The sequence below is a fragment of the Marmota monax genome, unplaced genomic scaffold, assembly GCF_021218885.2.
Source record: "Marmota monax isolate L192 unplaced genomic scaffold, Marmota_monax_Labrador192_F-V1.1 WCK01_AAM20220418_F8-fsc00166, whole genome shotgun sequence".
Lineage (NCBI taxonomy): Eukaryota > Metazoa > Chordata > Mammalia > Rodentia > Sciuridae > Marmota > Marmota monax.
Genome location: NW_026693344.1, coordinates 2,889,942 through 2,906,206, shown reverse-complemented (window position 1 = coordinate 2,906,206; position 16,265 = coordinate 2,889,942). Strand labels below are relative to the sequence as shown.

Genomic DNA, 16,265 nt, shown 5'->3' with positions numbered 1-16,265 from the left:
CTCTCTCTCTCTCTCTCACACACACACACACACACACACACACACACACACACCAGTATATATCAAGGCCCACCAGAAGAGCTAACTCTACTACCCCTGGTTAACAAACTATTATCATGTTTCACTTGTGATCAGAGACTGGTGATCAAAAGGATTCTCAAATTTGCTTAAAGTACAAATGATATTTGAATTTAGTTGTAATAAGTAAGTAGTAGCCTTGACTCTATTTTTATTCATGTTGTACATTTTGTTGAACATTGTTCTCAAGAAAACATGCTTTAAGAGTTTAAGAACTCTAGCCAGTAAAAGACAATAAGCTGTTCATTGAATCAGTAGCCTGCCAATGATGTGCTGCTCACATCAGGGGCTCACAGGCTCACAGCCCCTGCTTTTCAACCGAGGAGCATATCAGGGGTTGCAGACTGGTTTCTGGAGGAATGCAAGCAGTGATCAGTCCTGTCCTCAGGATATGTAAGCACATAGAATTTGGCATAGTAAAGAGAAGTCACAGTCCTTTACTCAGTAATAAAGAAAATAAAATCCTTTTCAACTTCAACCTCAGCAAGAGGGTCAATGGAAAAAAAGCACTTATGTTTTTGTTTTCTATATACTCTCAGGAAATCAAACACATCAAAAACACATTTGGAAACTGTCTGCTCGTATCCGCTATTCTCTATCTTGTTTGACAGAAGAGAAACTCCTTGCAGGCACAGCTGTTCTTCCTTGAATCAGAACATCATAAATCCTCAGTGAGAGTTCAAGAGAAAAGCTAATGAAAATTTCTAGTGAAAGTTCTACTGAAGGCAGGAGACACATTTCAGCTCACATTTAAACTCCTTTATAGTGGAAGTCAGTGTCCACTTTCCACACTGTACATACTCAATAAGTATTTACACACATGCTGAATAAATTTTAGTGGAGTAATTAATAAAATAGTATTATCAGTCCTCACTGATCTAAAATGTCAAAGAAGTTTCCTTTCTAATGAGGCAGCATACATTTTCCTGTCTTCCCACATCTCCGCCTCCCCATCTGCAGACACCTGCTCTCAGGAGGATTTCTTGGAACCTGGCCTCCCCATGGAAGTCCTGCTGGTGATAATGAATGCCAGCAACAATTACCCAGTCTTGGTAACTTGGCAGCAAACTCCAGACCACTAAATGGGAAGGGAAACTTTTGCACTTTCTTTCTCCCTGCAGGTATCAACTTCACTCTCTGGACCCCTCAGGGCCCTTGAGCAACACACACAATTCCATTTTCAGGACTAACAAAAGACTCAGCTCCAGAGGAATAGGTCATTTGCACTTCCCTGTTTCCCTGCAGGCACTTGTTTTGTTGCCCAGAACCAGGAGGGAATTGGCCAACACCTGGAGGCCAGGGAGAGGAAATTCTCTGATTGTACTGCCCTGTGAGAAAGTAGATACAGCTATTTCAACGTAAATGTCAATTGATTGTATCAAGATAATAAAAAATGAAAGCACTGTCATTGTATTATTGTGTCATTAAACTGTCACGAATAGAACTATCAACATTTTTATATGAAGGAAAGAGGAAAGAGTTTGATATTTTAAAATGTATATTCACCTTTAAGAAAATCATACATAATTTATAGTGTGAACTTGCTAAAGATCATGAATTAGGGGCTAAATATTTTTTCCACTAATATCTGTCAGGCTATTTTTCTATCTATAAGTCATTATTTTAAAATATCTATGAAAAAATATCTATAAAAATTATCCATCTGGGAAACTAATATTGTATCTTGCAGAGACAGAGGGAATGACTTAGAGGAATGTTATTACTAGTACAGCTGCACAAGTGGGCAAAATAAGTAAAAATCCATATCTCCAAGAATTGCTGCCATAAGCCCAAGAATCCCCTTTCTTGTACCTGTCCATGACCAGCAGGTAAAGGAGAGTAAAACATAACACTGTTTATAGAATTCCGCCTGTTCCAGCTGATTGCTGGACCCCTTTACTGAGTTGTTAAACAACCTCACCATCTCCCTGGTCCCAAACTGAGTCATAGATAGACATCTAATATGATGGCTATCCTTATAGGAAGAGACACCAGGGACAGAGCCACACAGAAGAAAGAACACATGAAGACACAATGAGAGGGCAGCTGAGAGGGGTCTCAGCAGAAACTAACCCTTTCAACATTTTTATATTAGACTTCCAGCCTCCATAATAGTGAGAAAAAATTTTCTGTTGTTTAAGTCACCTAATCTGTGGTATTTCATTATAGCAGCACAAACAGACTAATTCATGGTCTATGAGTTCTGAAAGGTAATAGAATTTCATTAAGATATTCACAACCCCTTTCTCACTGTGAATACAGTTGGTCTCTGCACTTGTACCCCAAAGTGTTAGCTATCACATTCCTATAGACATTGGATTTTATATTTTTATCTGTTATCTAATTCCAGATTCCCTGGAGTTAGATAACAGATTTAAAAAAGCAAAAAGCAAACTTAAACTGGCACTCCTGAAATAATGTTTTTCAAGGATCACTCAACTGTGATAAAGAATCCAAAATATATCATCACACTGGTTTTTGCTGCTGCTGTTCCTAATGTCCTGAGCCCCCAATCAAGTGTTTTAGAAAGGCCTCTATCCCATAATTTGGCATCATTGTGGGCTCATTCTCAAGCCAACCTTCCCTCTGAAAAGGGACACTGTCCAAATTTCTGAAAAAAAAAATAGTAATTCAGACATTTCTCTAAAGGTATGTATTGGATTGTTCTGATCAAAGGGGAAAACAAGATTTAAAAGTTGGCACCTTAGACAGGTATCTTTGTTGAGGACCAATTTTAGGGCTTTTACTTTCCATAGTTTCTGAGGCTTGAAGCAAGAACAAGGGAGCTGTTCAATTAGTTATGCCTGCTTCCTGTCCAATTAGTTATGTCTTTCCTAGATGAATAAGTGGTCATCTGCCAGCACATATTCAAAAGTAGTAGTCCTAGTGACATCTTGAACATGGCTCTGAGTGTCAGGCCAATGCAGCCCTGAATAAGCCTGCACGCAACACAATGTTCAGGCAGGCCATTTCATGAAAAGGAATAAGTGGAATTAGAGCTGACTAAATATTTGAAAATATCATGTCATGGTTTAGTACGAGGACCTAATGAGAATCAAGATATCAGTAAAATTCTTAATCCTGTCGAATCCAGACTGAAAATTACCCATGTACAATTATACATCTATCACAAGTTAAAATGGCTGGGTTACTCATTTTAAGGTTGTCACTACACATTTTTAAAATAATGTAATAGGACAACAGACTATTCATTTATCAAATCCAGCCTGTTCAGTAGAAGATGAAAGATGTAGACACCAAAATAACATAGGCTAAGGCTTGTGTCTCTTTCCACTGACAATGGTACTTCACCTACCACTACTATATAACAAGTGTGGATTAATAACTACCATGTGATAACAGTAAAAATAAAATAAACAGATCACATATTTCATAAAATTCAATCTAGGTAATAATATTTTATTTTAAAAGATGCTGAAACCGAAGTACAGAGAGGCTGATTTGTCCAAGGTCAATTTTCTTGCCAACTCAAGTCTTTGTGACATTAAAGTCTGTGCTCTAACCTCTTCACACTACTGCCTGAAATCTATGCTCGGCTAGGCAAGCTTGAAGCTCTAAATCCCACAACAAGCTAAGTAAGTAAGCATGCATTTGATCCTTGCCCAGCCCCATTCCTTTCTCAGCTCTTGTTATACTCAACTATTAAAAAAAAAAGGATCTGGTATGCTGACCATCTGTAATTCCAGTTACTCAGGAGGCCAAGGCAGGAGGATTCAAGATTCCAGGCCAGCCTGGGCAACTTAATGAGACCCTGTCTCAAAATAAACAAGACTGGGAATGTAGTTGTGGGCTTGTCTAGCATTTATGAGGCTCTGAATTCATCCCCAGCATATCTCTCTCTCTCTCTCTCTCTCTCTCTCTCTCTCTCTCTCTCTCTCTCCTCTCTCCACATGGGGTGAGGTGGGGAGAGTTAGAATACATAATCCTCTTCAGGGAGAACATTTGGCTCAATCCAAATTCTAGTTTTAGAGTGCATATTCCCATGGGCCCCAAATTGATATAATATTTGTTTTTGTCTTGTCAATAAAAGTGATTCATCATGGGAATAAATAGATAAAATTTACTATTTATTCTTCTGTAAGTTGCTTCATATTAAATACATTATATTTGGGGGAATTATGTCACAGACCAACTTAATTTGGAGTTTGATACATTTGGGATTATGGAAAAGGTAGTCATTACCTATGTCACCAGATGTTCTCTGAAATCCTTTTGTTTTACTATATATCTACAAATTGAAAAGAGAAACATTTTCTTAATTGGTTTACACACCTTGTAGTCCATCTGTTGCCACAGCACTGATTGTCATGTCAAAATTATAATTAGTTATACTCAGAGATAATCAGGAAGAAGGCCAAGGGAAACTGTGTCCAGGCCTCAATAAACGGTGATTACTGGACTAATTGTGAAATAGGAAGTTTAAATTCCAGAGATCTGGTTTCAGGTTAGCTATGACACTTCCTAGATATGCATCCTTGGGCAGCTCATTGAATAGAATAATGTTTTCAAAGCTTGATTTCTTGAGTCAAATGGTGGGTGCTCAAAACTGTTTTTGCCAGTTAACATGGGCATACCCAATAACTTCTCCAAGTCTCTCTTCCTTTGGTAAAAAATGGAGATTCTATGACTGCAATTTCAGAGATACTTCTAATACAATACAGTAAATCTAAACTCCAAATCAATACCTTTATTTTAAAAGGAAAGTCATTGAGGTGCATATTGAAGGACAAGGATTTAGACATGGTGACATAAGAATAAAAAGTGGAAAAGAGGCATCCTCAAAAAAGGAAAAGTATGAGTAAAAGCCAGACGGTGGGAAAGTACAGGTGCAAAGTACATGGTACACTTTAGCCAGAGAAGAATATGTGGAGGCATGGGTATAGGTGATGACAATGAAGCCACTTAAGAGAGAATGTTAAATGTTGCAAGAACAACTGCCACAATTTAGATAAATGATTATAAAGGAGAGCCCAGGGGCTTGAGGTTGTAGCTCAGTGTCAGAGTGCTTGCCTAGCCTGTTCCTAGGTCAGTGATAGTAATTCCAGGTTACTACTTGATACTATGGATATTTAATGAAGTATGCAGAAATAGAAGGTTTTATTCTCAGAACTGCTGTGTGTGTGAGGGTGGGGAAGGTGAGGGAGGGAGGGAGGGAGGGAGGGAGGGAGGGAGGGAGAGGGAGGGAGAGAGAGAGAGAGAGAGAGAGAGAGAGAGAGAGAGAGAGAGAGGATATGAATGAAAGAATGCCCAAGATTGGGGGAAGGGAACCCAGCTTCAAAAAATATACAAAAACAGATTGGATAAGACTGGTATTCTTAAACGTCTGTCATTATTATTCTGTATTCATATTTCAGGGGAAAAAAAGAAAAAAAGAAAGCTTGCTAACTCTCATATCAAGTTCACCAATCTGTTTATCAAAACATTTTTATCATCAGTCCCAGAAGCCACCCTTTTATCATCGCACTTACCAATTCTTTGTTGGTTTCCTCTGAGAGCATCAAAAATATCATATCCCAATTTCAGGCTATTTTTACCTCATGGTTTATTCTCTTAAACAGAGGTGTTTATCTATACCAGATTATAACTCATCCCTAAGTTTCATTTCCAACAGTAAGCCTACCTTGATGATATAGACTTTCCACCTTTTTCCCTTTCTGCATACATCATTAAATATCCATTTTATCATGTAACCTGGAAGAATGATCGCTGATCTAGGAACAAAACGACCGGCATCCTAGCAGTTGATATTTTCTATGACTTGGAGCCTGTTATTTAATGCAACAGGATTCCTTCTGGGTAAGATAAAGGGTCTGTGAATTAGAAGTCTTTAAAGTCACTTGTCATTCATTTAACAGATACAGTGAGCATCCACCTTTGGTAGGCTTTTTCCGAGTTGCTGAGGATACAGTGGTGAAGATAAAGCATGTATGTCTATCTATGCTATATTGTCTCGCTAGAGTACAGTGGTTCTCCAACGTTATCGAACATTAGAATGACCTGGATAGCTTGTTTAAACAGATATCTATGCTTCTGATGTAATAGGTTTGAGGTAAGGCCCCAGATTTTGCATTTATAAGGAGTTTCTAGGTGATGCTGATGGTACTGATCTAGGCACCATACTTCAAAAATTTCAGTTCTAGTAGACTGTCTTTTACCTTGCTTATTTGCCAGTGCTTGGAATAAATATTAATGGAATGAAATAATAAATATTAGACACTTTTTTTGTTAATTGATAAGAAGGGACCCAGATAGAAAAGTCATGATAGAATTCTATTAAAAAGGAAAAAGATTATTATCATTAGAAAGATAAATTTAAAAAATAGTTTACATCCACAGGAAAATAAAATTACTTTCAACTTAGAGGAAAGGGGAGGAAGATTAGGGAAAAATCTGGTTGGAAATTATTTCTTGAGGGACTCTTACACTTATTTAAAAAAGACCTGGGGTTATAGGTGCAACTCAGTGGTAGAGCATGTACTTAGCACGTGTGAGGCCCTGGGTTCATTTCCCAACATCGGAAAAAAAGAATACCTGTAATTTCTCAAGTATATTTAATATGTGTCTAGAGTTTGTCTACATAATCTATGGTGAAACTTTTTATTAATATTTTTATATTTTATATAGATTTTGAGGGTCTACTAAGTATGTTTTGATATAATTGATATTTAGAAATATTTGAGTAACTTATTTTTCCCAAATCTGGGAGAAATCTGGGTGATTTAGTTGTATAATTCTGTTCTTTGTTGAAAACAAGGTATATTTTTAGTTAAGGTAGTGATTTTCAATTTTGATTTATAAAGATGTCCAAAGCAATTTCAGTGTAAGAGTTTATAGTTTCCAAAGGTGATTAGTTTGAAGGACAGCTCCATTTGGCCATAAATGTTTTATGTGTTTGTTTAAAAATCAGTCTTAGAAAACTCGATATCTTGATTTATTGACCAACACCTGAATATAAAATATACAATGTACATTTTTATTCAGAACGTATGCCATGCTATATCTGAAGTTTAACCTTATGGAAATTAAAAAAAAAAAGAAAGCCTTATAAAATTTACATTCTTCTACAATATTTATTAAAAATATGCACTTACGCTAGAAAAAAAGCATGTAGAACTTCCTAAGAGCTATTAGTTATTCTGGGGCTGCTCAGTTAAAAAATATTAGTTTATGTGTCCTAAGTTTCACTGGTCCTACCATTTTTTTTCCTAAGTTGAAGTAGGGGGAATAGAAAGAACATGCAAAGAGAATATGTGACAAATATCATACTGTAATCATAGCTTCCCCTTTCTTGTTTGTCCCCAGTTTCCCAGTTTCTCAGCTACTCTAAGTGTTCAGAAAATCTTCAGTATGAGATCATCATGTATTAGCTATATTTCATGAAAAACTGATAGACTTAAAAAAAATCTTTCAACACTTGTTTTTTTTTTTTTGTAGCAGGACTTGAACCCAGGGCCACATCCCTAGCCCATTTTTATTTTTTATTTTGAGACAAGGTCTCACTAATTTGGTTAGAGCTTCTCTAAATTATTGAGATTGGCTTCCAACTTAAGATCTTTCTGCATCAGTCTCCTGAGCCACTGGGATTACAGGCTGTATCTCACTTTTTTTTTTTTAACAGAATGTACCAAATTTAGTTTGGCCAGATACAAATGAAGGAAAACAACTTCTAATCTCAAGAACCAATTTTTTTTTCTTTCTCTCTCTCTCTTTTTTTTTTTTTGTGCTGGCGCTGGGGATTTAACCCAAGCTCTTATGCTAGGCAAGTGCTCTATTACTAAGTCACGTTCTCAGTCCAAGAACAAGTGATTTTTAAGTATTTCCCAGGTGAGTAGCATCAGTTTTGACCAACTAACTAGAAAGGCAAATTGTCCAGAACTACAAAAGCAAAATCTGACTTAGAAAGCCCTGACTCTAGGTGGTTCTGATGCATGCTAAAGAATAAGGGCTGCTTGTTCAGATACTATCATTAATAGTGCAAAGAAATGGTCAGATAAACTGTGTAACTTCCTATAAATTTTTACTATTTATTATAATCACTATCATCCTCATGATTACTACAGACAAAATTACACACATACTAATTGTCTAAGATATACATGGTCAAAATGTACACACACACACACACACACTGTAAGGATGGCCTTAGGCTTTAGCCTAAGCAACTCCATTTTAAAACTCCAGTTTGAAACCTGCAGTCTCACCAGGCACACCTACAAGCCCTCCAGTATGGCCCTTATGCACAAACAAGTCACTTCTCCCCACCCTGACAAACTCAGAGTGAAGTCTCTGGCATGTTGCCCTTTGCCGTGATAAAAGTGAGAAGCAAGAAAATCAGGGTGAGGACCACAAGACCAGATGCTTTTAACCTCAGGATGAATGATATCATTGAGAAATCCGGTAGCAGCTGATAGAGATTGAAAGGGTGGTCAGAAGCCCCCAAATGTAGTATAAATGATGGAGCAAATTAACAGACCTTCAGCCAGCCAACACTGAAGGCACACAAGCCTGAGAGCCTGATGAGGATCTAGACAGACATCCCAAATCTTCTCATCTGCGTGATCCTCTGCGTTGTTCTCACTGCTCTCTACAGCAGCCTCTTGACTCTGGTAAGAAAAGAACTTCTCCCTAGGCCCCTCTCTTCAACCCATCATCAGCTTCACCCCAGGAGAAACCTGCCTTGGTTCCTGATCTGATCACCATGATTTGAGTGAGTGTGCATCTGTTGGACTTTGAGACTAAGGCTTGAGACACTTGAGCTTAGCATGCAGAGGAAATGTCTGCCATGAGCCTGTCATGATTAAGTGTGTTTGCGGTGCTTAGAATTTATCTAGAATTGTTTGCTGTGAATTGATTATGTCTATTGAAGTACCTAACATTAAGGATTGTCATTTTCTTGATTAAGAACCTATAGAGGCCTGGGATTGTGGCTCAGTAGTAGAGCGCTCGCCTAGCACATGTGAGGCCCTGGGTTCAATCCTTTGCACCACATAAAAATAAATAAATAAAGGTATTGTGTCCAACTACAACTAAAAAATAAATATTAAAAGAACCCTATAGAGTTAAATTGTATTGAGTGATTTGAGTGAATAAAGCATTGAAAAGGGCAGAAGTGTGTGGATATTCTTTATTTCTCCCCCCACCGACTGCATAAGTTGTACCTTTTGCCCATCACAACACCCACCTACCCACACACATACACACATAAAACATGATTTCTCCTTGTAAAAGAATGGTATAGAAAGCAGACAAGTAGATTTTTTTTGTTGTTGTTTTCTGAAATGACACTAACCTTAACTACCTCTATCCTTCCTTATTCCAGTAAAAGAATCAGGAACAGAAAAAATAGCAATATTATTAGTAAGAAGCTATTCTGTTTTTATGATTTAGTAGTGAAATTTTATAGGTGATATGAAAATCTTATCACTTGAAGATATAAGTTGTCATGTGTGTTGGCTGAATAGCCAAGTCCTATACTCTTTAAAAGAACTATTGAGCATGGCAGGAAAGATGGTGGAATGAGATGGACATCATTACATGTGTGACTGCACACATGGTGCAACACTACATTGTATACAACTAGAAAAATGAAAAGTTGTGCTGCGATTGTGTACAATGAATCAAAATGCATTCTGCTGTCACATATAGCTAATTAAAATAAATAAATTAATTAATTTTAAGAAAAGAACTATTGAGGTTCTGGAGTTGTATCTGAGTGGAAGAGCACTTGCCTAACACATGTGAGGCACTAGGTTCGGTCCTCAGCACCACCTAAAAATAAATAAAAGAATAAAAGAATAAAAAAATAAAAATATTGTGTCCACCTACAACTAAAAATATATTTTTAAAAAGAACTATTGAAACACTTCAGGGCAAATGAATGTTTTGTCTTATTTATAGCTAAGCAGTCATACTCATTTCAAATCTTCTCATTGGACTCGAATATTCATGATATTCAATCATTTACTAAAATTTGAAGTTCCATGATCTCCTCAAAAGTTTAGATTTCAATGATTCTGGGGTTCAGGAGTTAAGTCATAGACTCTGGAGCAGTACAATACACAAAAAGCATAATGTAATCCATGTAGGTAGTTTTAAATTTTCTACTAGCCACATTAAATAAGTAAAATAAAGCAAGTGATATCCAAGTCAAATTCTGTTTCATCAAATAAATAAAAATATTTCAAAATGTCAGCAATATACAATTGTTGAGATATTTTTACAATTTTTGTGCTTAGTCTTCAAAATCTTGTATGTGAGCACACTCAAGCTAAAATGATAAATCTTAACTGGAAAAACTTTATTTAGAATAAATAACATTTATCATTGCTTAGTAGATTGCATACCCAAATTATTCCAAATTCTAAAAACTTTCCAGTGTCTACCTGAATGCTTTTATATTGAAATAAAAATATTAAAATTCAATATCACAGTCACAATAGTTACATTTGAAATATTCACTGCATGTGACTAGTGACTATCTTTTAGGGTAGCACGTTTTCTGGGACTATATCAGGAGGACTGGCTGCTTGGCCCTGGGTAATTTACCTAGCTCTCTCTAAGCTTCAGATCTGTGCTCAAATGGGTGTGGGACTAAATTCACTCAATGAATTTAAATTTCTATCTCAGAAATCTGTAGCAAAATCTAAGTCATTTTTCTTTTCATAGGTGGATTCACTGCATACGAGTTTATAATAAAATTTAGAACTAAATTAAATGCCCACAAGAATAGCTAAATAAATTCAATTAATTCATGCTCTGCGGCCACAGAATGCTATTATTATCCGCTAATTAATATTACAAGCGATTAATATTGAAAGAAAAAAACAGACTAATAGTATGAATAACACAACCGCTGCCTGTGTAAACACAGAAAAGCCTGGAAGGATCGGCCACCTAAGTAACATTTATACTGAGCAACAGGGTGGGGGCGTAAAGAAACTGGCACAGGTCTCAGCTTGTATTTCTGGGCGGTTAATTTCCAAAAAAATATTTTCCAAAAAAAGGTATTACTTTTGTATTTTAAAGGGCAGATCTCATTTATGCTTTTTAAATGAATACACTTCTTCATAGTCTGAAATGTACTTTTAAATACAGTTTAAATATATTGTGCTAAAGAGAATGACGATGTAAAAATACTTCTATCAGATCAAAAACCACGCCGCTTTAAATTAGCTTTCGGTTGGCGGTTTCCCGCTGGTGGAACGAAAACAAAACCGCCCTTGACGTCAAGGGAGGCGGACTCTCTCGGTTACCATGGTGAAGTCTATGCGGCCATTTTTACTCGGGTCAATTCAACCGGAGGCTGTCATGGTGGGGGTGGGGCTTCACAGAAAGTCTGCAGAATAATAGATGGGAAAGGAATTTTGCGTCTCAATAATAACGGCTGACAGAATCACACAAGATACGGCGCTGAAAGCTTAACCAAATTAGTGGGACGTTGAGACGTTGGTTCTGGGAAGAAGCGGAACTTTGCAAGTGGATCTCTAAGGTTTCTGCCCGGATTTTGAGAGCGGCTTCCTTCTCTCAGCGGAAGTGTGGGTCACAAGAGGACGACTCTTACAAGAATCCGCTATCGGCTGTGTGCACAACCGGAATCATGTCTAGTTTGGCGGTGAGAGACCCGGCAATGGATCGATCGCTGCGTTCCGTGTTCGTGGGGAACATCCCGTATGAGGCAACTGAGGAGCAGTTAAAGGACATTTTCTCGGAGGTTGGTTCTGTTGTCAGTTTCCGTCTCGTATATGATAGAGAGACGGGAAAACCCAAAGGTTATGGCTTCTGCGAGTACCAAGACCAGGAGACCGCGCTTAGTGCCATGCGGAACCTCAATGGGCGTGAGTTCAGTGGGAGAGCGCTTCGGGTGGACAATGCTGCCAGTGAAAAGAATAAGGAGGAGTTAAAAAGCCTGGGGCCTGCAGCACCCATCATTGACTCACCCTATGGGGACCCTATCGATCCAGAAGATGCCCCTGAATCAATTACCAGAGCAGTTGCCAGTCTCCCTCCGGAGCAGATGTTTGAGCTGATGAAGCAGATGAAGCTCTGCGTCCAAAATAGTCACCAAGAAGCTCGAAACATGTTACTTCAGAATCCACAACTGGCTTATGCGCTTCTGCAAGCACAAGTAGTGATGCGAATCATGGATCCTGAAATTGCTCTGAAAATTCTGCATCGCAAGATACATGTAACACCACTGATCCCAGGCAAATCTCAGACTGTGTCTGGCCCTGGGCCTGGGCCTGGGCCTGGGCCTGGCCCTGGGCTATGCCCAGGACCTAATGTTCTACTGAACCAACAGAATCCTCCAGCTCCTCAGCCTCAACATTTGGCTAGAAGACCTGTTAAGGACATTCCTCCTCTGATGCAGACTCCTATCCAGGGTGGAATTCCAGCTCCAGGACCAATACCTGCAGGAGTTCCTGGACCTGGTCCTGGTTCCTTAACTCCTGGAGGAGCACTGCAGGCACAAGTTGGAATACCAGGAGTTGGTCCCGTGCCTTTAGAACGGGGTCAAGTACAGATGTCCGATCCTAGAGCTCCTATGCCTCGTGGACCCATGACTGCTGGTGGCCTACCTCCTCGAGGACTGTTAGGAGATGCTCCAAATGACCCACGCGGCGGGACTCTGCTTTCAGTTACTGGAGAAGTAGAACCCAGGGGTTATCTGGGTCCACCCCATCAAGGTCCCCCCATGCACCATGCCTCAGGTCATGACACCCGTGGCCCTTCCTCGCATGATTTGAGAGGAGGGCCATTATCAGATCCCAGATTGCTAATTGGAGAGCCTAGAGGACCCATGATAGATCAAAGGGGTCTACCTATGGATGGTAGAGGAGGTAGAGATTCTCGTGGGATGGAGGCTCGAGCCATGGAAACAGAGGTCTTAGAGTCAAGAGTGATGGAGAGAAGAGCAGTGGAAAGTTGTGCAATGGAAGCCAGAGGGATGGAAGCAAGAGGCATGGATGCAAGAGGATTAGAGATGAGAGGCCCTGGCCCAGGTTCAAGAGGCCCCATGACTGGTGGAATCCAGGGTCCTGGTCCCATTAATATAGGGGCAAGTGGTCCTCAGGGACCTAGACAGGTCCCAAGCATTTCAGGAGTGGGAAATCCTGGAGGTGGCATGCAGGGGGCAGGTATACAAGGAGCAGGTATGCAGGGAGCAGGCATACAAGGAGGAGGAATGCAGGGAACAGGCATACAAGGTGTAGGCATACAAGGAGCAGGTATGCAGGGGGCAAGCAAGCAAGGTGGAGGCCAGCCAAGCAGTTTTAGTCCTGGGCAGAGTCAGGTAACTCCACAGGATCAAGAAAAAGCAGCTTTGATCATGCAGGTTCTTCAGCTGACCGCAGATCAGATTGCCATGCTGCCACCCGAGCAAAGGCAGAGTATCCTGATTTTAAAAGAACAAATCCAGAAATCCACTGGAGCGTCTTGAAAGGTTTTTAAAAATACTTGGTTGTAGTTTCATAGAGTTTATTCTGTAGCATAGAAAATGGGTGCAAAAAAGCTGATTTCTGCATCCCTACGTACTTTAATGATAGGGTTTCCCTCCTAGAACCTAATCACATTTCTCGTTGTCTTTTGTGTTTTCATTTTTAATTGAGGGTAGGGGGTGGAGGGAGTGGGGCTGTTCACTTTTAAGTCACTGTAAATATACAAAAATAATTCTGAAAATGATTATACTATACCAAATAAGATTACAAAGAATGCAGCAATGTTATAGTCTCTGCACTATGTTAACTACATTTTTAAAATATTGGGTAAAACAATGTGAAAACTGCACATAAAGACTAAAAGGCAACCTGTTAAATGTTAGTGTTTAAAGATTTTTGGTTGTATAAAACATTTACCTCAAAATCTAAGATATTTTTTGGTAAACCATTCAAAATACAGAATCCTATTTTGGAGGCAATACAGCTTTGTATTAGATTAAACATTGTTTTAGTTTTGGAATTATTTTGAAGTGTTAGGGCTAACAGGATGAGTTTAAATATGTGGTTTTAGAGTTTTTTTAAAAAGCTGTTACCTGATAAATCAAGGAATCCACCTGGTTTAATGTAGTTCACTTATACTTCTCTTCAGAGACAAGCAGTATTCTGCCCTGGCCCTGGCTGTGATGATTTTACAAGGATAGTTCTAGGATAAACCAGGTTACTTAAGTCTCCTCTGATGAGACCCAGTAATTTCTCAGTACCTTCCTGTTTCTCAAGAGTCTTTAAGCCCTAAATCTGAATCTGAGTGATTCTTACATCCTTCCCAAAAAATCAGTGTCAAAGGACCATCTGAGTGAGGAGGATGCACAGCACTCGGCTTTTCATAAATAGTGGAAGGTTTCTTTCAGTAAAGCTCCCAGTTTCCTTGTAACTAGCTTTCACTTATAGATGGTATCCATTTGGTCAGTGAGAATCAGGAGTTAAAAATCTTAGCCTCAACATTTAGCATGCCTTTTTTTCTTGTTTCATAAACTGCTTTTTCTATTGCCATTGTATCAGATCATTGAGGCAAAGATAGGTAGAGATGTTCTAGACTGAATACTTGCTCAGTTGACTTATTACTCACTTTTGACAAGTCATTTAATCCTAATGTACTTATCCATAAGATACACTTAAAATCAATAGGAAAGTGGAACTTAACACGTTTCCTTTTGAGGTGCCATCTAATTTAATTTTAAACCTTGAGGATGTGGACACAAACATTTTATCACAGTCTAAGCAGTAATTAACAGAAGAATAAACTCCCAGATGACCAGGTGATTTTCCTCTGGAGAAGGAAACCCAGTATCTAGTTACAGAAGGAAAAATATCTTAATACAAGGGACAATATTGACACTTAGAAATGAAGTTATTTTCCCTTTGCCAGGCTTTTACATTTTGAATGGATAATTCATTCTCATTTTACAAAATTTTCATTCCTATGCTGTTCTTTGCTGTTTGCTTTGCTCTTTGTTGTGGTGGTTTATACTGTTAAATTTCTTGTGTTTTCTGTTTCTCCTGTATTAGAGAAGATAATTCACCTGTGTATGTGTGAAAGTTCTAGTTAATATTCATTTAGAGTTTGGCTTGGTTACTTTGAAATTGTAGTTGCTTTATCCTAAAGCTTTCACTGAAGGGCTCTAGTTGTGAAAACTATTACATTATAGTCTTTGTTCTAGTAAAATCTCTGCATTGTTTAATGAAAACTAAATAAAAACATTGTACAATTAAGGCTGATTTCAGTTTTCATATTTAATTTGAATGAATACATTATTTGGAAGTTTGTTGTTCTTAAGAGATAGGCCAGGGCCTGATTACTTTTGTTAATTAAAAAGACAAAACTAATGGAAGTGCAAAAAATTGATGAAAATTCGTTTAGATCCATTATCATCCATACAGTTCAACAGTTGAAATAACTATAAAGCATGTGTTACTCTATGGTTTGTATCAGAAGCAATATCTTGTTGATAGTCAGATGTTAGGCTTATGTTGGTGTTTCCCGCAGAGAACTCTGTGTTAAGGAGCAGCTTACAGGTATCTTCATTACTGAAACACTATGTTTACTTCTAGCCCCTACTCCCATATTCCCACTGCCAGTAGACTATAAACTCTGAACATAGGAACTATCTTACTCATTCCTGTATTCACTATTGAAAAATCACAGGTGGGAATAAAGGGCAATTTAAAGTGTCTTAGGGGAAAAAATTCTCATTAAGAGCACTTAAGTATGGGCTGGGGCTGGGGCTCAGTGGTAGAGTGCTCGCTGAGCAAACGTGAGGTCCTAGGTTCGATTCTCAGCACTGCATATAAATAAATGAATAAATAAAGGTTCACCAACATCTAAAAAAAAGTATTAAAAAAAAAAAAACCACTTAAGTTTACCTGAGAGGATTTAGATTCTATATAAAAGAAATGAGTTATAAGAACTATTTGCATAAATCATTAATTAGAAGTATGATAAAAGCAAACATTTGAACTCTTTGAAAAGTTAATAAGATAGCTTCTCTTCATTTCCAATTAACAATCTCAGTGTTCCAGTATTAATATAGGAAGTAGAGAGGCTTATTTAATTTGATAGTAAAGAATAATTCAAAGAACACATATCTGCTACAATCAGAACCTTCTGCATTTTACTACACAACCATCAATTACAACTCTTGGCATCCAGCATTTTTCATAACATACAGAATACAA

General features: G+C 38.2%; 2 protein-coding genes across 3 annotated transcripts in view; one reads left to right on the top strand and one right to left on the bottom strand.

The window, feature by feature from the left end:
* The window catches only part of Prkg1 (protein kinase cGMP-dependent 1), a 1,175,746-nt gene that overhangs the window by 496,462 nt on the left and 663,019 nt on the right, over window positions 1-16,265 (bottom strand). The gene's annotated exons all lie outside the window — the stretch shown is intronic.
* On the top strand, window positions 11,427-15,302 carry Cstf2t (cleavage stimulation factor subunit 2 tau variant). Its single transcript, XM_046456764.2, has one exon. It carries the CDS (start codon window positions 11,696-11,698, stop codon window positions 13,532-13,534), a length of 1,839 nt encoding a protein of 612 aa, XP_046312720.1. The 5' UTR covers window positions 11,427-11,695; the 3' UTR covers window positions 13,535-15,302.